The 21,212-nt window shown below is 34.1% G+C and overlaps 1 protein-coding gene across 2 annotated transcripts in view; it reads right to left on the reverse strand.

The window, feature by feature from the left end:
• Nucleotides 1-21,212, reverse strand: part of LOC128982789 (synaptonemal complex protein 2-like) — a 176,197-nt gene that overhangs the window by 22,547 nt on the left and 132,438 nt on the right. Inside the window, exons 11-15 of one of the 2 annotated variants that reach the window (XM_054401791.1) lie at nt 21,117-21,169; nt 18,733-20,131; nt 10,888-10,952; nt 8,003-8,124; nt 7,099-7,266 (exon numbers count right to left, since the gene is read on the reverse strand). In XM_054401791.1, coding sequence (XP_054257766.1) covers nt 7,099-7,266; nt 8,003-8,124; nt 10,888-10,952; nt 18,733-20,131; nt 21,117-21,169 — 1,807 coding nt within the window. The remainder of the gene's footprint in view (nt 1-7,098; nt 7,267-8,002; nt 8,125-10,887; nt 10,953-18,732; nt 20,132-21,116; nt 21,170-21,212) is intronic. The other variant, XM_054401792.1, reaches the window with a different exon arrangement.

Raw genomic sequence — 21,212 nt, forward strand, 5'->3', positions numbered from 1 at the left:
AATTATAACGTTGTTAACAGGTGTAATATATCCAATTGTGATTTTATTATTATATATTACAAGACAAAATCTGAGACTTAAATTTAATTATTAGACTTCATATTTTGAGTTGTTTTTGTCTCTGGATCACAGAACAAACTATAAGAGGTATAAAATTACCTGAGTACTGCCAGAGTGATCCTGTTGGTCCTTACGGATTACGCGTTTCGAGGAGCTTAAGTCCTCATCATCAGATCTTGTACAAGAAACACATCTATCACTTCGAAAAGGTCGTCAAAAGTTTAAATATACAACACGGACACATAATAAATAAACACATTTTACGATTACGGATAGGCCTACCGACAAAAACTTGCAATGTCCGACCGCACAGTTGTAGGTTAAAGTCATGACTGCGATACGGGAGGTGGGCGGTAGGTGGACTTTGTACTTCTCGGCTCTTTGTTCATCAGCTGTTCTTGGTTTATTATTAAAGTATCATACAGAGCGTTGGACTGGAAACTGATTTTGTCGTTTAGCAATGTGTTAGGTTGGGTTTTGGTAGTTTTATAAATTTCGAACTCTTCTAAAGCATCCATAACATTACCTTTATTGCAAAAATGTAGAGGGGTTAAATTTGTGTTGAAATCACTGTAGTTATGGTTTTCATTTACAAGATGAGCTGCAAAATTGGATTTCCGATGATTACTTGCTTTAGGCAAATGTTCTTTAAATCTAGTTTGAAATGTCCTGCCTGTTTGCCCAATGTAGATTTTGTTGCAATCGTCGCATGATAACTTGTAGATACCAGTTCTGTCGGCTGTATTATTTACTCCATTTTTATCAGCACTGCTGAGTAGTTTTTGTAGTTTATTTGAAGTTTTAAAAGCGATATTGATGTTCTTTTTTCTTAATTCGTTTGCTAGAATGTTTGGTAACTTATTACCAAATTCTGAAGTTACAAAAACTTTCCTTTCTTTGGGTTTATCTTCATTCTTATTGTTCTTTTTCTTTAATTGTTTTTTAATTAACTTATCTATTATAACGGGATCGTAACCATTTTTATGCGCAATGTATTTAATAGTGGTTTTCTCTTTATCAAAGTTTTCAGAGCTAAGTGGTATTGATAGGAGCCGATGAACGAAACTGTTATATGCAGCCATTTTATGCTTAACGGGATGATGTGATGTTTCATGGATTGTAGTATCTGTTAAGGTTGGCTTCCTGTAAATATCGAACGTGAAAAGTTTGTCACCTCGTATGACAGTTAAATCCAGGAAATTGAGTTTATTGTCCGTTTCTAGTTCTATTGTAAACTGAAGTTTAGGGTGAAGGTTATTAATGTATTTATTAAACAGCTGGAGTTGTCTTGTATTGCCGTCAAAAAGTATTGCTATGTCATCAACGTATCGGTGAAAAAACATAATCTTATCTCTATAGCGGTTGTTATCTGCCCAGATATGTTTTCCTTCAAAATCGTTGAGGTATATTTCAGCTAATATTCCTGATAACGGTGACCCCATTGCTAGTCCATCTGTCTGTGTGTAAAATTCATTATTAAAGGTGAAATAGTTTTGTTGTAAAACAATTTTTGTTAATTTGATCAATTCACTGATAGCTTTTTAATTGAGGTCGGAGTTTTGTTTCAGATTGTTTTCTAATATTTCAATAGTTTCAGGTACTGGAACATTCGTGTATAAGTTAACTATGTCGAGTGAAGCTAATGTATATCTACTTTTCAACTCAACTGTTTTAATTTTCTCAATAAAATCTGTACTATTTGTGAGACTATGGCTATTGTTCAGTTTCACTTGTCCTTTTATGATGCGTTCTAGTTTTTTAGCAATGAGGTAACCTGGAGCCGACATGTAATTAACTAAAGGCCGAATAGGAACATCGTTTTTATGAAGCTTCGGTAATCCTTTTAGTTGTGGAGCCTTAGCGTTGATTTGCTTTAAAGATCTAATTTCCTTATCTGTCAATAACGCTTTGCTTTGGTTTAAAACCTTATTCAGAGTTTTTGTAAAATTGGCTGTAGGATCCTTATTTATTTTCTCGAGTTGATTTTGGTTAATAAAGTTTGAAACTTTTAGGTTATAATCAGATTTGTTTAGGATTACAAGAGAATTGCCTTTGTCAGCCTTAGTAACAATCAAATTATTTTCTTTTATTTTGTTTTGTATGGATTTTAAAATTCTCAGTTCATGTTTATGCATAATAGTTAGCTTCTAATTTTTGGAAGCTTTGTTCAGTCTAATTATTTTATTTTATTTCTCATTCACTAGGATTCTAACGGTGTTCTGAGTATTATTATCATGTATCATCTTGATAGCTGATTCAGTATGAATGATCTCTGATAGTAAACTATTTTTACCATTGTAAGGTAAATTGTATTTAAGGCCTTTGTCAAGAAGTTTGAGTTCTTCCTGCTCAAAAATAACATTTGATAAGTTTACAGTTCTTTGATAGAATTTATGTGTGGATTGTTCAACATCGACTAAGTGAGTTTTGTTTATCAAGTTATCTAATTTCTTACTCAAGGTTTTCTTTTTTGCCAGGATTGTCCTATTTATTTGGGAATCAACTTTCTGTAAAATATCATCAACCTGACACTGATGAATGTTGTTTAGAACTTCCATATGTGTTTTAAATAAGAGTTTGTTTAGCATGTCCTTTTTTCTATACAATTGTTTGAGTTCAGTTCTAAGCCAAATTTGTTCTGCTACTTTTCTAGCCTTTTGTGCTGCAAATGATCTGTTTTTTAATTTTAACATGAATGTAGTTAGGGGTTACGTTATTCGTAGTACAATCCTTGTTGAATTTAATATTCTGAATGGTCTTAAAAAGTTTTATTTTGGTGTTCTTGTACTTGTAGACAATTTTTGCTTGGCAAGCGTTCAACTTCATATTTTGAGTTGTTTTTGTCTCTGGATCACAGAACAAACTATAAGAGGTATAAAATTACCTGAGTACTGCCAGAGTGATCCTGTTGGTCCTTACGGATTACGCGTTTTGAGGAGCTTAAGTCCTCATCATCAGATCTTGTACAAGAAACACATCTATCACTTCGAAAAGGTCGTGAAAAGTTTAAGTTTAAGTTTAAGTTTTTTTCACCGATACGTTGATGACATAGCAATACTTTTTGACGGCAATACAAGACAACTCCAGCTGTTTAATAAATACATTAATAACATTCACCCTAAACTTCAGTTTACAATAGAACTAGAAACGGACAATAAACTCAATTTCCTGGATTTAACTGTCATACGAGGTGACAAACTTTTCACGTTCGATATTTACAGGAAGCCAACCTTAACAGATACTACAATCCATGAAACATCACATCATCCCGTTAAGCATAAAATGGCTGCATATACCAGTTTCGTTCATCGGCTCCTATCAATACCACTTAGCTCTGAAAACTTTGATAAAGAGAAAACCACTATTAAATACATTGCGCATAAAAATGGTTACGATCCCGTTATAATAGATAAGATAATTAAAAAACAATTAAAGAAAAAGAACAATAAGAATGAAGATAAACCCAAAGAAAGGAAAGTTTTTGTAACTTCAGAATTTGGTAATAAGTTACCAAACATTCTAGCAAACGAATTAAGAAAAAAGAACATCAATATCGCTTTTAAAACTTCAAATAAACTACAAAAACTACTCAGCAGTGCTGATAAAAATGGAGTAAATAATACAGCCGACAGAACTGGTATCTACAAGTTATCATGCGACGATTGCAACAAAATCTACATTGGGCAAACAGGCAGGACATTTCAAACTAGATTTAAAGAACATTTGCCTAAAGCAAGTAATCATCTGAAATCCAATTTTGCAGCTCATCTTGTAAATGAAAACCATAACTACAGTGATTTCAACACAAATTTAACCCCTCTACATTTTTGCAATAAAGGTAATGTTATGGACGCTTTAGAAGAGTTCGAAATTTATAAAACTACCAAAACCCAACCTAACACATTGCTAAACGACAAAATTAGTTTCCAGTCCAACGCTCTGTATGATACTTTAATAACAAACCAAGAACAGCTGATGAACAAAGAGCCGAGAAGTACAAAGTCCACCGCCCGCCCACCTCCCGTATCGCAGTCATGACTTTAACCTACAACTGTGCGGTCGGACATTGCAAGTTTTTGTCGGTAGGCCTATCCGTAATCGTAAAATGTGTTTATTTATTATGTGTCCGTGTTGTATATTTAAACTTTTGACGACCTTTTCGAAGTGATAGATGTGTTTCTTGTACAAGATCTGATGATGAGGACTTAAGCTCCTCGAAACGCGTAATCCGTAAGGACCAACAGGATCACTCTGGCAGTACTCAGGTAATTTTATACCTCTTATAATTATTAGATCTTATCTTGAGTTTTAACATTGAAAGGACATATAAAATCTTATGTTTACGTTCACCACAAATAGTTGGCTGTTTCAAAATATTACGCAATTGCACGGGCAGACGACTGTGTCTCGAACTGACCTTGAACAGTCGTCCCGTCGCGTCGTCGCATCGGCGGGTGTTTTGACTAACGCCGATTCTTATTCGGGTCGAAGTTCGAAGGATTCGAAAGTCGAATTTCATTGACCGAATCTCGAATCTGAATATTTCCTAAAGATTCGATGGATTCGAGATTCGAGATTCGGATTCGACACGTCACTAGTATATTTATGTGCCCAACCCTACAAGGTCTGCGTATGAGATCCCTCGTACAAAAAAGACTTTCCAGGGGTGAGTTGCAAAGACGGAGGATAGCGGATGCTTTATTAGCCAAAGGCGAAAAGGTGCTATCCAGAAGTGAGAGGAGGCTGGTGTGGGCTGCCAAGCACCCTAACTCTGCTGCCTGCAAAGCCAGTTCCTCCGGGAACTAGGATGCTGGGAAAAAGCAGGGCAAGGGTGGTACCCCCAAAGCTGACTCTAATGAAGCCTCCAGGAAGAAAGGTGGAGGCTGTGCTGACGCAGCCACAAAGGATTGGCTGGTCAAGCAAGTTCAGAAGCTGAGTCCTTTCAGGGAAATCTCGCTACGGCTTGCCCCAGCCAGAGACTTTGTGAAAGCTGTGAAGGTATATTTATGTGCCCAGCCCTACAAGGTCTGTGTATGAGATCCCTTGGCCTATTGATGGGAGATCAAAGGGAAGAACAGGTCACCATAGTCAAAAGGCTCTCACAGTTCACCAAGGACCTGGGATTTGACGGAGAATGAGGACCTGTGAACAAGGGTGCACAATAAGCTGTTCTAGCTGCGATGCAATCCCATGGTAACTTGTAAGCCTGGCCCTCTGTTAAAAAAAAGTGGCGGTTATGCCCAAAAAGTACTTTATAACATGCCAGAAAGGTGTGCCGAGTATAGTTTTTCTAGTATGGGCTGTTAAAAAAATAACAGGGGTCTCCAGACTTTTTACTAACCCTGTATATCTTACTAATATTATAAATGTGAAAGTTTGTGTGTTTGTTTGTTAGAAGTTCAATCACGCATTAACTACTGGACGGATTGGGCTGAAATTTGGCATGATGATAGCTATTATTCCCGATTAACATATAGGCATATTCTTATCTCAAATATCCTATCGGGCTCCGCCCCAGTGGCTCTGCAGTTCCCCATGATAACCTTATGAGTATTCATATTTAAAGGGAATTTAATTAAAGAATTTGATCAGCTGTTTCAACTAAAAAAGTTGGTTCTATGATATGCAAAAGCATTAAAAAGTTATAATATTTACCAACAGGGTGCAGCACTATTATTATTTTGCATATATGAAAACAGCTAATTTGAACTAAGCAGCAAAAAAAACTGTCATACGCAATGTGAACTGTCAAAGTAGGATTGTTTACAGTCATGTTTTTGTTTTTAATTTCATGAATAATTTGTTATATTTTGCGAATTTTTAATTATTTATTTTTCTTTATTGTTTAGGTGAAATGGTAGAACATTATGGCTATGGCAGATGTGTAATACTATAGTACCTATACCGTAAATTTAAAGAAGCAAATTTTATCAAACTGTGTCCTCCCCCATTGCAAACGCTAGCTCGAGTATAAAAAGAAAATCTGTCCTGCGCCTAGGTCTTACCATGCCACCCACTGTAATAGCCACTTCCCTATAGGGAAATTCGCTAAATAGGTACTGGAAGGCTTAATGATCTGCATAATTAATTAAACCTAGGGCATGGGGACAAAGCCCTAAAATGAGAGTGGAAAGGGTTAAACATTTTTTGGCATAATTATTATTGTTTATATCACCGTTTACACACAAAGCTGGCGGCAACGGAGGAAAGGAAACAGATCAAAACTAACACTAATGAATCAAGTAACTTCTATTCTGAATTGCAAAAGGTATCAAACTAATACTGGAACAACATAAAGAGACCAACAAATATTGACCATTAATTATATATATAATATTACAGGGTGGAAAAAAAATCTTTCAAAAAGTAATACCTCCTCAGGGGGACGGCAAGCAAGGAGTCAGAAGAAAATCTTTAGACTAAAAACTTTAGAGCACATGCGCGACCGGAAGAGAAAAAATAATATTTTAAATATTTTTACCCTGTTTTGGTCTTAAAATTTAGCAACTTTTCCAAGGTATTACAACTCTCACTTATTTGTTCTCTAATGCTGCTGAGATGTTACAAGCTTGAAACATGTTCAGAATAAAATTATGACATTTGACACCTAATATAGCAAAACTATGTAAGCAGATACTCATGAGAAAAATGGTTTTACAAAACACATGCTGTACTAACAACATGTGTTACCTAAGACACACACACACACACACACGTTTTGATGCACATGTGATGTGTGTAACATGTGTTGACTAAGAAGGGAGAAAATGATCCAAAATTATTGTCAAATTAGGTTGTGTAAAATTTAAATCTATGGATATTTCGATTTCAGTTTCACAGGGGTTGGTATTGGGCCTCTCTCTATTCACAGTGTTCTAGCTGAATCACTTGAGCAACCCATTTTTTTTTTAACCAGAACCTAATTATTGAGGAGAGTTCATCTTGTGTCAAATTTAGTCTGCTCTTCCTGATGAAACCTTGATTATATAAATTGAGTGGTAAGTATAAACATGTTTTGGTCAATTTAAGTTCGCTTACTCAGAGTTGATTTGGGCAGCAATCTCTTTATGAAGTTTGTAGGTTGATTGTATCATGATGTTCAATTTCTCCAATTTATCAGTTACAGATTCCATGCTTTGACTTTTTCCGTACAACTCATTGCAGAATGTTTGAAGTTTGAAATCAAATGTTGCGAAGTTCATCTCCCTTAAACATCAGATTGTGTTAAACTAAATGCCACACATGTTAAGTAATGAGAATAGTTGAAATGAAAGATAAAGGTTTCTTTTAAATTTACAAAGCACATTTGTTATACACATATAGAACACTAAAAGTACAAAAAAGACTTGGAAAGTGACAAGAAATTACGTAAATATATATTTTGGTACAAAAAAACCTAACAAAATAAATGAAAAATTATTAAAGAAAGTTTGTTTGTGCACAGTTTTTGTTTGAGTCTGGACATTCAACTCGGAAAACAATTGGAAAATTTAAGAATAAAATTTAAGGATATTTTCAAGATAGCCAAACTTTTTTTTCTAAAATACAATAAAAAAAAAAAAATAATATCTATGGTTCTTACTGTCAACGCAGTCAGGGGTAATATTCCACTACGGCCGTTTCGGAGATGACTCCATTGTCAGGTGTGTAGTGGTACACTAAACTATCCCCTGACACAATGCAAATGAAGAAAGTTCGTGTTAAATGTGACAAGACTTATAGTTTAGTGTACCACTACGCACCTGACAATGGTGTCATCTCCGAAACGGCCGTAGTGGAATATTACCCCTCAATGCGTTAACGGTATGAACCATAGATATTATTATTATATTTTCACGCAATCTGCCACAATCAAGAATATAATTTTTTTTTGTTCCGATTTTTTGTTATTGTTTGAAGCCTACTATATAGTAAAAAAATTAAGAAACCAAAACATACATACCTTTCTTTTTGAACCAATCTCTCAGCTTTTGTTATTTTTTCCTGGACTTGTTTTATCAACATTCTTCCAAATCGTTCCATATCAGTAGCTTTAAAAGTAGTATGACGAATCAATGCTTTCTCCTGTAATTGAGAAACATAAACTTGGGGGAAAGTTAAGTAAACACAATAAACTGCCCAATTTATTAAGAAGCCTCAACAATGATCAGACTAAAACCGACCAGACTGGTATCTACAAAATCACTAGTGATGATTGTCTCTCCTTCTACATCGGCCCAAACCTCAAGATCCTTTTCAAAACGTTTCAAAGAACATTTACAGAAAAAAACATTCCACATCAGCCTATGCCAACCATTTAATCAATTTGAAGTTGAACCATTGTTATACAGATTTAAATAAAAATTTAAAAATTCTTCATCTATGCAATGAAGGTAATTCACAGACATGAACACAATTAAAGAGTAAAAAATATACAAATTGTACAAAGAAAATCCTCAATTTTCTTATTAAATGACAAGTTATTGTTCCAGTCATAATTTTAATTTAGGTACAACATAATTTACAATATGGCTATGAGACTATCAGCTAACAACAATAGCGACAACCCCAACACAAACCAAGGTTAAGGAAGGTCAGGAGAGGGGCATTACGTCATCCACCGGGCTTTGACATGCAGTCATGTCTCCCGTGAAATGTTGTGTACATACTGTACTTTAATATAAAACTGGCCAGTTTTCCAAAAATATATTAGTTTTTTCATATTTTTATCATTTGCGTTATGTGTGCTAACGGATCCTGATTGTTTTTGTTACACCTGATGATGGACACCTCCAGAAGTACAAAAATATAGTAGTGTACAACAAAAAAAAGGATCACTCAACGAAGTAAGGTAATCTGAACCATTTAGCAACACACCTAATACTCAAGAAAAGAAAATCTACTAAGGGGTCTGCGGTGCACCGAAAAAGTTGGTACTGTACGGTTCTAGCTTAATTATTGTCGTCGGTTCGGTACAGCATTTTACGCGGTAAAAACTCTGTTCGGTACAGCCTTTTATAGTAATAAATTACAAGATGCAAGAACTTTATTGCTGGTAAAATAGATAATGTGGTACATTAGTATCTTCTAACTCGTCAATTAATGCTAAACCTAAACATAAACGTAATTTAACTTCTTCACCTAATAACATATTCTAACATTCTATAATTAGAATAAATATGAATTAAATTCATTTTTAGTCACTAGCCAAAATTCATCTATTGTGAACAAACAGAGCTTAATAAAACTTTCAATTGCTTTTTAAATAAATTAAAAGAAAAATTTTGAAATTGATTTGGTAAATGGTTCCATCGTCTTGGAGCAAAAAAAAAAGACTTGCCAATGCTTGTCGCTTTATGTCATGACTACTGATATGGATGTTACTTTTACCTCTAGTGTCATATGAGTGAAATTGTTCATTTGTTGTTTTAAGATATTAGTTTTGAAATATATTCAAACTGTAAATTATTATGCAAGGAACGGTAATAATCTGAAGATTTTTTAAAGTTTTCTTATACAAGATTACCCCAAGCTCAGTCCCGCCATACCTCAACGCTTTCTGTTGAACGACTAGAAGTTTATTAATGTTTGTTTTAGTAGTGTATCCCCATATTTCGATACAGTTTGTTAAATTGGAATAAAAAAATGCGAAGTAGATTGTTTTCAAAGTTTCAATAGAACATACTTTACTAAATCTTCTTAAAATAAAAGCTGACCTTAATAATTTTGTACTAAGGTCTATCATCTACATGATCATTCCAGTTCAGTGCACTGTTTACCATGAGACCCAAGAATTTAGTGTTTAAAAAAAGCCGAGTCACGGCGCGATCGTTGGTATGACTCGCGGTCACGGCGTGATCGCCGGTATAACTCCGCGGTCATATCGCGATTGTCGGTCCATGAATCGCGGTCACGGCACAATCGTGTTATGACACGCGGTCATAGCGCGATCGTAGTTATGACTTGCGGTCACGGTGCGATCGTCGGTCCAATAACCGCGGTCACGGCGTGATCGTTGTTATGACTCCGCGGTCACGGCGCAATCGTCGAAATAACTTCGTCACCTGCGTTCGCGGACATATCGCTTGCAATAGCAGCGTCATCGTCACTCGCGAAGCGGCAAAATCGCCGCCGATCGGACCAAATCCCGTCCCAATAATCGGGAATATTTTTTTCCCGAAAAATTCCCGAAATTTCGGGACCCGTCCATCCCTAACAATAAGCTGTTCTAGCAATCCCATGGTGACTTGTAAGCCTGGAACTCTGTTAAAAAAAAAACAAAAAAAACCAATGCTTACATTAAAGATTATGTACCTACTCCTCATGGGCCGTCCCCTGGTGAAGGTAAAAAAATGGTAATGCTTTCAAAAAATAGTTTTCATACATGCAAGTTTATATGAAAGGTTTGAATTTTCTAACGGATTTAGTTAAAAAGATATTAAGCCGTTTCCAGACTTTTTTGTCACCCTGTATATATATATAATAAGTATGATTGTGATTAGGGCTACTACAATATAAATAATCGAAAACATTATTACCCTTTTAAATTCATTTGAATTAATATTGTTATTAGATATGTATAAATTTGAACAAATGGTCTTTTTGTCCTCTGGAGACATCAAAATGAAAAAGTAAATCAGTCCCGGGCCTAGGTCTTACAAAAATTTTTTTTTTAAGAATTAGTCCACCTACGGTAATTCCCTACTTCCCTACTACTACTTCCCTATACGGAAATTCGCTAAAAATATGTTACATAAAATTAATCATTGTTTAAGGTCTACATCATAAATCTCGAGGAAAAAAAAAACTTTGATCCAAATTTCCAAATATTGAGGAATGTTTACATACGTCATTATCATTGCTTAAAATGTCCAACTCCAAGTCTTGTGAACTGCATGCTTCAGGAGGCTCATCTGCAATAAGTATTGCAAACAGATTAATTACCATCACAGCAATTTATAACAAGCATTGCAAAGTATTAGAAATGTGGTCACATTTTATAAACTAAACTTACAGTAACAGAACCTAGTTTATAGCCTCGGATTAATATGACAAAATCTATTGTAATTTGTGTAAATTACTCAATGATGAATAATTCAATAGACTACAATTATTGTAGTCTGTTTAACAAATAGTTCACTTACAACAATCTAGGTATGAGTTAATTCTAGATACCACCAATACTTGGGCATTGGTATCGGTATCGAGAATTGATTGCCAAAGGACAATACCAATACCTGACTTCTCTGCGAAGATCGCACATTTGAAAAATTACCGCTTTTGCCACAATTGCGAATGACGACACTGATGCTTCCATGACTGCGGAAGATGATTTTAATGATTTTATTACTAAAAGAGACATTGATAATGGTCACATGACCGTTGGAAATTTTCAGGATTTCGGGGCAATCGCGGAAGACTATGATAATGTTTTTGTTGCCACCACAGATATTCAGGAGTTTGCTTTGACCGCAGAAGAAGATTATCACAATCATCTAGTTTTTACAAAATTTTCTTGTTGATATTTATTTAATATCTTCATTTACCTTTGTTGTGGTATTTATTTAATGTGTTTAATCCTTTCAGTGCTAGGCCAATAATTCGTATTTCGTAAGACTTTTTTGTTTGCCTTTCAATTCCATTACCTGTTGTTTAATTGTAACTGTAATGTTGTCACTATTTTATTAATAAAGCTGACTTTGAATAATAAGTCAATAAGAAAATATATAACAAAGATAAATCCCGGTATTTGTAGTAAAAATTAAATAAAACTTAGTTTTTGTTGTAATTTTCCTGGTTTTCCTATACATTTTTATGTTCTGATAGCATTGTTTGAAACCAACATCTCATAAAATCAAAAGACATATAGTTTTACAATATAATATTGAATTTAACTTTGATTTAGTTGGACGAGGTTATCGTAATATAGCCATTGTAGGGAAAATAATGTTTTGCAGCAAAGTCTCAGGAACACATTTATGATCACTGTTGTGTTTCAACTGAAAAATATCATCTAAATAGTCCGTGACTAACTAGTGCTGCTACCTAGTAACGCATTGAACAACCATCTGTAGCGCTATCTGTTCGCAATCGTTGGCGTCACCTTAAATACCGGTTTTTGCCTCCTCAGTCTTCAAGCACAGATAGCCGAGAAGGCTCGGGCGTCGTGTGTCACTTGGCCAGTGGCATTCGTCTGCTCGGGTTCGATTCCCATCCTGTGTGGCGAATAATTGGTGACCTGTGTGTTTGTAGCGATATACTACAACCACTGGGGCATAGTGAGGTGTTCATACACCTCGAAATCATCGGATTGGGCGAATCTTTTAGCTAAGTGGTTGTTAGTGTATCCTGTGAACATGCAGGTCACCAATGGCCTTTTTGCTACTTTTTGTTAAAATAACCTTCCTCTCTATACCCCTTAGAGATTTTTTAAAACGATATATCGTTTCATACCACTGAAAGGGTTAAAAGGGTTTAAACTTCAAACGTAAATATGTCTACTACAATCCTTTATTGTATAAATAAATGTATTATGTTATCCGCTATAGGCTATTTCGTTCATATTACATTGTCTTTGATGCCTAAAATTAACATATACTGTATAGCCTGAACTCCATTTTGAAGATATATATATAGTTATTATAATAAAATGTTAGGATCATTATTAATGCGTAAATTGATGATCTTTAAGAGCAAAGCTGTTTTTTTTTTTTTTTTTGTTGACCTGGACTTTTACATATTATTGAGTTTGAAAAGTTTAACATGTATCTGGTTGACATTACAGTATTGGTATTTTGAGGCTCCTGCTCGATGTATTCTGGATGGTTCTTCTCATATTTTTAGTCTTCTGCCTGTTACATTTTACCGAATATGAATATTTTAATGATGTTTTTAACAATGTTTGTCAAGTAGTCCTGGTAAATCTAACACAACCTCTTTTGATAGTCAAATAATTTTCAAAGGCTCTTAATAGTTGTGATTTTTATTAGTATATAATTATCTATATATTAATTTGAAACTGTTTTTCTTTGTGACAGCTATTTTGAGAGAACGGCTGGGCGTAGAAACTCGGTAGAGGTGTCTAAAGAAAGGTCCTGGTCTGTAAATGAGCCATCAAAAGAGAAACATGGAGAATTCCCTCGGGGCTCTGCCCCAGTGGCCTTTAAATTCCCATCCCATGTTATTCTTATGGAGGAAAACGAGGTTTTTGTCACAGCTAATTTGAGAGAACGGCTGGGCGTAGAAACTTGGTAGGGGTGTCTAAAGAAAGGTATTGGTCTGTAGGTGAGCCCTCAAAAGAGAGACGATGTAAATTTCCTTGGGGCTGTGCCCCAGAGGCCTTTAAAGTTCACTCTGCAATTTTGTTTACATTTCGACCATATGGATAATTTTACACTACTTTTAACCCATTGGCGCCGACTTACGAGCGTTACTCGTACGGCCGCTGCAGGCCCGGAGGCCGACTTACGAGAGCCACTCGTGTCACCGCTAGGCAGCGCCATTTTTTATTTAGTTATTATTATTTTTCGCCCTTTTTGTTTCTTCTTACTATTATAATGTTTATAAATATCTTGCTTCTTGATTTGCGTATTTACACATTAATTTTAACGAATAACAAACAATTTTGTGTTGCCATGGAAACCACATATCACCAAAAATCAGCTGCGGTAAGGTAAACAAACAATTTTTTAAAAATGTTACTACTTATAAAAGTACACAACTTTTGATTTTTCTACGTAGGGAATCGATTGACCTTTATAATAGTAGTGTTATTTGGTGTCTGGATTAATCTTGGAATTTGTATATCAAGTTTACTTTCAAAATATTGTTTTTAAAATTTTTATTTTTATAATCTCTCTATATATATATATATTTTTTTTTTTTTAGAACTTTGACTATCCAATTAACACTTTTCTGTAGACAATTTTACTGTGAACAAAATGGTGAAAGAATTATTAATTTATTACTTAAGGTTTTCTTTCTATAGCAGTTAGAGTAAAAGTCTACAAATTCGGTAAAATTAATTGCCGCCAGAGAGTGCTGCAGGTATCGGATTAATTCCTTCCCCAATGGGTTAATGAACCAGCTGTTAATATTAAAATTGTATTCAAAGGTCTACTGAAACTGTCAAAATTAAATGTTTACATTATTATTTATGATTTTAAATGGATTCCCCACTGCATGGCAAGTTTTTTATAGTTTCAACAAAATGATGAATTTATGATACGTTTGAAATGTTTTGTTCAAAAATCTATGCTTTATTGCTCTTAGAAAATTTTAAATTATGAAATAAGTGTGACTTATCAATTTCAAAGGAACATGTAACTATTCCTTATCGGGTTAGCTTATACATATTGTAAGGTTGGCACTTGCCTTTTTTTCCTACTTTCAATCACCATTTATTTTTAAATTCAAGAAAGAACACCTGAGATTCATTTATTGGTATAACAGTTTTTGATAATCGGGTTGAAAATTGTGTCATACGTGAGTACGTTGAGGATGAGAGCTGTGTTCAAGTTTTGGAATAGACTAACTACGGAGTCTATGGTTTTGGTAAAGTAGGTAAACTAATGTCAATTCAAGTATTTAAAAAAAATGTGTACACAGTTTTTACTTTGATGTACACATGTAGCTAGGTTGAAAACACATCTAAACCTTACTACATACAAAACATTCAGAAACACAACAGTGTCATCACATCTCTTCGCATTTGCATAATTTGTTACCAATGCTGGACTAGGTTATGGATTTGGTTCCGCAAATGTTCAAGATTTGTGATAAAATTTCCTACAATTATGGTTCATTCCAATCCACGAAATACATGCACAGCGTTATGTGATCTATATGGCCAAGGCAAAACTACCCCATAAGTTAATGAATTATCAAGTAAGAAAGGGATGATTAAATACATGGGTCGATGTGGCAAGAGAAGGATTTAAAATTGCTGAGATCGAAGTAAAAATGTTACTGCTTTCTGGAGAATCAGATATTTTTATAAAAAAAAGATGAAGATTTACTTATAAATCCGGATACAATCTGAATGATTTTCCTAAAGCAGATGGAATTAGTGGTTAGTAATAAATATTAACTCTTTCCGTAACATGATAGACTAATTATATGAACTCATTCTCCCATATAGTGAAAGTGGCTTTGGTATGAAACAAACTCATGAAGAAACAATTATAAGACTCCTAAAAAACCTTTTGGGCAACCTAAAGCCGATAAAAAGAAAGGTAGGAAATATTGTGTTAAACAAATTCATCAATCACGTTTTTTAGGGAACACAATCGTCATACTTATTATTGCTTATCCTCCCTTCATATAACTAAGATTTTAATGACTTCAATCTATCCAACACAGTTAGCTGAATTTACATAAAACCTCAAGATTAACCGTCGATTTCGACGGGGTTCCACTAGTGTTTACATTAAACTGAATGTACTCATCAAGTAACCCTTATTACATGTTATTTGAAAGAAAATGCAGCTTTAGCCGTTCTGCGTTTTTCAAGAGAAACTCTTAGTTTTTAAAATGAAAAATCAAAGCAGCAGTAGGTTTTTCTATATTATTTTAAAGATTATAATTGAAGAAGTTTTTAGTATAGACAACATCATGAACTCTCGCGGTCATGGAAACCTCTTCATCGTTGTCCACGATCGCGGCAAAGTTATTAGCATCTCCTGCGGCCATGTAGATGTCATTGTCGTTTCCCGGGATTGCGGTACCGTCATCGTCGTCATCCGCGATCGCGGCGAAATCATCTTCCGCTGCCCTGTAGTAAACATCATTACTGACTCATCGTGTGGACGTCATCATTGTCTCCCACGATCGCGGCAAAAACATGAACAACTCCCGCGGCCGTGTAGACAACATCATGAACTCCCGCGATCGCGGAAACGTCTTCATCGTCGTCCAGGATCGCGGCAAAACCATGAACATCTCTTGCGCCCATCCTAAACTATGAACAATTTAACCAAAAATAACTCTACAGGATGGCTGATCATCAGTGTTACAAAATCTTTTTGGTGTATGTACAAAGTAAATGAAGTGTGATGTTGCAAATAAGAGGTTCCAAGTCTAAAAATTAGCTTCTAAAAGAATTATTTTTTGTTTTTGTTAAATAATCAATTTTGTAATTCCCTGTAAATAGATTTGAGTATATGATGTGATTTTCAAGAGTTCTAGATTCTAAAGAAATTGCCTGCCTCTATAAAAGAGGAATCAAATTATAAATTATTTAAAGCTAAATAAAAAAAAAAACATTTAATAGGAAAGGTGCCTTATACAATGGAGGAACTCATTGAATACATATTCATACTTAAAATGTATTTATATCTAGGCTAGTTTAGTACTTTATACTTTACACTATTTTTGTACCCATGTACATGTAAGGAAAATAAAGATGTTTTGATTTGATTTGATTTGAGGTAGCACTGAATGCGAGAATGCCAAGAATTGCAAGACGTTTGCCGCCATTTGTTTTCTTGTACTAGAGGAATAGTATTTTGGAACTAGGAGATTATGGGATTGCAAGTAAGCAAATAGCCAATGAGCTGGTTGATTCTTTTAGTAGTACCAACATAACAACATTTTACAGCATCTCGATTTTTCTATTCTATCAGAGTTGCCGTGCCAGTGCTACCTCAATTTTAATGTTTTCAGTCTACAACTATTTCGTTTCGAAAAAATCAAGAGCGGTTCCCTGATTCCGTTTACTTATCAGACTTGGATACGATATTTAACTGAGAGCCCACAATAATTTTGGGCTGGCTTGAACTGTACTGGTTATCTGATTCAGAATTAAACCAACAACAAAATATTGACCATGGCAACTTTCTTAAATATGATATTTTGTATGGAATTGGTATTGAAAATCGTGAGTAATATTTCAGAACTGGTATTGAATCGAGAAATTCTGTTATCGGCCATTACCTATTTAAAATACAACTATAGTGAGGTTGTATAGTTGCATAGAGTGGCGGAATATTTCAGTTCTGGCGAGGAGGATGCAATTTTAGGTGGTTATAGTCTCTGCATTTCATGGAATAGGCAAAATACCCCCACCACAGCAAACCTGCAGATTAAGTGAGTTTCCATTTCCCTGATTTGATTTTCAATTAAATCTATTTTAATAACATTAGGTTTCATGATTACCTAGGTTTGCTGCTACAGGGAGATTAATAAAGTGAGTTTTTATTAATATATTAATAGCTTAGTTTAAAATAAATAAATTTGCGAAGTTTCATTAAAATATAATCATAAACAAGCAAACTACAACAGTTTATGTACTATCCGTAAATAACATGGGAATTTTAAATTTACAATGTTTTGAATTCTCTCCGTAACCAATTACCTTATAATACCCCGCCGCAGCAAACCTGTAGACTAAGCAAATTTCCATTTGCCTGATTGGATTTACTCTAAAATATCTCCTTAAAAAATCACATTTATTCCCCATTAAAATAGCATTTGTTTAACGAGTACTTAGGTTTGCTGCAACAGGGAGGGTAAAAACATGTTTTTTTATGAAATGTAATAGTTTAGTATGAAATGAATAAATTTTCCAAATTTGATCAAAATATGTTCATAAACAAGCAAAATACAACAGTTTACTTATTCTCGATAAGAATAACATGGGAAATTAAATTTTTTTTTAATTTTCTCGGTAACCGTTAGGCACATAACAACACTTCAATATACTAAATTATTTGGTTTTTAAAGCTCCACAATATGGTTTAGAAAGAAATTGCTAAATCTTATGTTTTTGGGTCCAAAATGGGAAAAACCAATTTTCACCCCCTAAAACCTCCCATAAGCCCCCGTTCCCATAGTCCGATCATGCTGGTTCGCATAAAAAAATAGATTAGTATCTTCTACCTTTACACATGCCAACTTTCATAAAAGTTCATTCAAAATTAACAAAGGATAAAATGATGAAATGTATAATTAAATTTAGAAGTTCAACGAGGCTAATATATAATAATTTTATTTTATTTTATTTACATTGGCCATGTTGTACTTGTAAATTTAATTATACATGTCATTATTAATTGCCAATATTTCCAATATAAGTTATAAAGGATAAAATGTTAATGAAAAACATATAAAATGGTGAATATCTGTTAAAGAAGTGATTTTGTAAAAAAATGTTATTCCTTATTTTATTCTCATTTTGATCCAATGAATCAATTCGTAAATGTTGACCCTACCTTTTTTGAACACACTGTATATGTGTGTGTGTGTACGTTAGCAAAAATTATCCGATCTTAATGAAATTTGGTAAAACGTGTTTCTTCTACGTTTCTTCGAACAAGTTCGCAAACCAGCGTGGTCGGACCATCGCAACGGGGTTTTTGGGGTTATTTGGGCTTTCTTATGTTTGACCCTCAAAACATGAAATTCCCTAATTTTTCTTTAAACTATTTTGAAGATCTTAATAAAACAAATAGTTTAGTGAATTGAAGTGTTCTTAAAAGGTTATTGTTTACGGAGAAAATTCAAAACATTGTAAATTTAAAACTCCTATGTTATTAGTATACTACAACCACCTAAAATTGCAGCCTCCCCGCCAGAACTGAAATATTTTCCTGCTACCCAACCCGACTACTAAGACCAGATCTTACCATGAGACCTATGGCAATAGCTTATTCCCTATATGGAAAATTCACTAAAAGAGAACCAAATGGTACTTACAGTTCATAACATCCATGCAATCTGTGCGCTTTTGAAAAATATTCTCCAGGATACCTTCGGTAGTATTTTTTATCTTTGAATTCTTGTTTTTACCAATAGCTGGTTTGGTTACTTTACTTTTTGCGTTGCTTTTCTTTTTACCTTTTCCTACTTTAACTGAAGTTTTGCTAGTTACCTTTCCTTGAATAGTAAGAGTGTCTGCAACGATCTCTCTAGGTTTTATTTTGGGTTCTTCAAAGTCATTATCGATTTCCATTTTTATCTCATTTGAATAATTGATGTCTCGTGTTGGATCAATTTTATCATTTGCAAAATTATGAGCAAATCTAGTTCTAATCGGCGATTTTCTTACAATTTTCTTATCACCCTCTTTCACCAGTTTGGTTGGTGGTACATATTGAGAATCAGAATCAGATGATTCTGATGCAATTGGCACAGCCTTTAGCCTCCTCCATGGCCTTTTTGGTTTTGATCGTTTGTATGTTTTTTCACAATTTGTAATGTCCGTTTTTTCAGGAGAGACATAACCACAATATAAAGATTTAGGATGAAAACTCTTTGATGGTGATATGTCTTTTTTTGTTGCACTTGTAAACAATTTTAAGAGTGGTTCAGGTTCCTCTCTAGGATCTTTAAATAGTGTGTGAGAAGATGATTCGCTTGAATTTTTTGAATCGTTATCATCATAAACCTGAATGACCTTGTCATCTTCAAAATTAAATTCTTTCTGCGCTTTATCTGTTCTGCATGTATCTGATTTGTTCACTCCTTTGTTTGCAATGTAAGAATAGCTTATGTTTTTTCTATTTACAATAAGTTTTTCTTTGGTAGAATCTTCTTTTTTTTTAATTTTGTAGGAAGGCATTTTAATAGAAAGCTCTTGTTCTTGAGAAGACATTACAACGTCCTTTTCGTTACTTACATCAAAGGAGTACAAAAGTTTTTTCTTTGCTGTTCTGTTTTGTTCAAGGTTTCCTTCGATTTCTCTGGGTTTGGGTGTTTTTAGGTTATCTGTACATGTAGGTAACTTACTTTGTTTTACTTCTTCTAACCCTGAGTCTTTTGCTTTTGGAGGTTTAGTGAGTAAAGAAGAAAAGTCTCTACTGTCATTGCCGCTGTTTAAACTTTTGCTTTCTTGAGCAGATGGCGATTTTTTATATCCTCGCAAACTTAATTCGTTAGAAAAAATATTCTTTCCAATAATACTTTTTGCTTCACTATCTTCTATTTCTTTTAACCTGGTAAGATGAAGTTTACTTTTGTCTTCTTTTAATGTTTTTTCTATCAATCGTGAGTGATTTGAGTTTCCTGCACTGGATTTTTCTTCTGATGACTGAATATTCTGAGTACTCAATTTAGGTTGTATTTTGTAGTTGTCTTCATTTGCATTCACAGACAACTGAAACAAAAGTTAAGATACATGTAAAGCATATTGATTGGCTGTATTTTTAAAATTCCCCTAGAACGTCAATAATCCGGAATCGGGACCAGACCCCATTCGTATTATCAAATTATTCGGATTATTGAAACTACCTTAATAAAGGGCCAGCACGGACAAGTTGAGTTACCAACTTTTTAAAAATTGTATATTTTCTATTGTGGGTACAGTATAGGGTCTAAAAGAGTGATTAGTTTAAAACATTTTGTGAGCATTCAAAGTAAGATCCATCCATACAAATAAGTTACACTACTATAATTTAGAAGAATTGTTATTATGCTGAGGAACTATTATTTATTTAAGGTCTGATTATAAAGCTACATCTATTTTGATTTGGGCGTTGTAAATTACTCCCCAGGACCACATGGCTTAAAGTAAATGGTTAAATAGTTGTCAAATACTAGCCCTACTAACTACAAAGGCTATAATATAAATTGTATTCTGTAAACCAATTGGGACAAACATAGGGTATACAAGACAATAGTATATTAAGTTACTGGTCCTGAAAATAGGTGATTACCGGACGAGTGTGGTCTTTGTGCGAGACGAAGTCGAGTGCGGGATTACCATGCGAGTCCGGTAAACACATTTTGGACGAGTGACGTACAATATTTTACGCCATACTAATCTAAGCTAACTTAACAAAAAAATCTGTACAAATCCTTATATTCCCACTGACTAAAGAACTAACAAACACTACTCATAACCTCTAAGAGAGGTTATGTTTTTGTTTATAATCACTCATTGCCAAACACAATCAGCTGGTTGGTGTCTGGTAAAAACTCATAACAGTACAGTAGTACATAATGAAGCCCCATTTGATTAAGCTGGCGACAAACAGCAGTTTATTGGACTAAATCCTTGCGTGGGAAGTTCATTAAAACAGTGTAGTGTGGTGTAAAATATATTTTCTATAGTTCATGCAAATTACTACAGTATAAAATACCTTTGATCGAGCGTTCATCTCAGAAAATGACTTTCCATTAGGAGTTTCACCAACTGAAAAAATATTGGTTATTACATCAAATAAAACATTAAAAAT

The sequence above is a fragment of the Macrosteles quadrilineatus genome, unplaced genomic scaffold (assembly GCF_028750875.1).
Source record: "Macrosteles quadrilineatus isolate MER2022 unplaced genomic scaffold, UCM_ALF_1.0 Scaffold_1__1_contigs__length_201487025, whole genome shotgun sequence".
NCBI lineage: Eukaryota > Metazoa > Arthropoda > Insecta > Hemiptera > Cicadellidae > Macrosteles > Macrosteles quadrilineatus.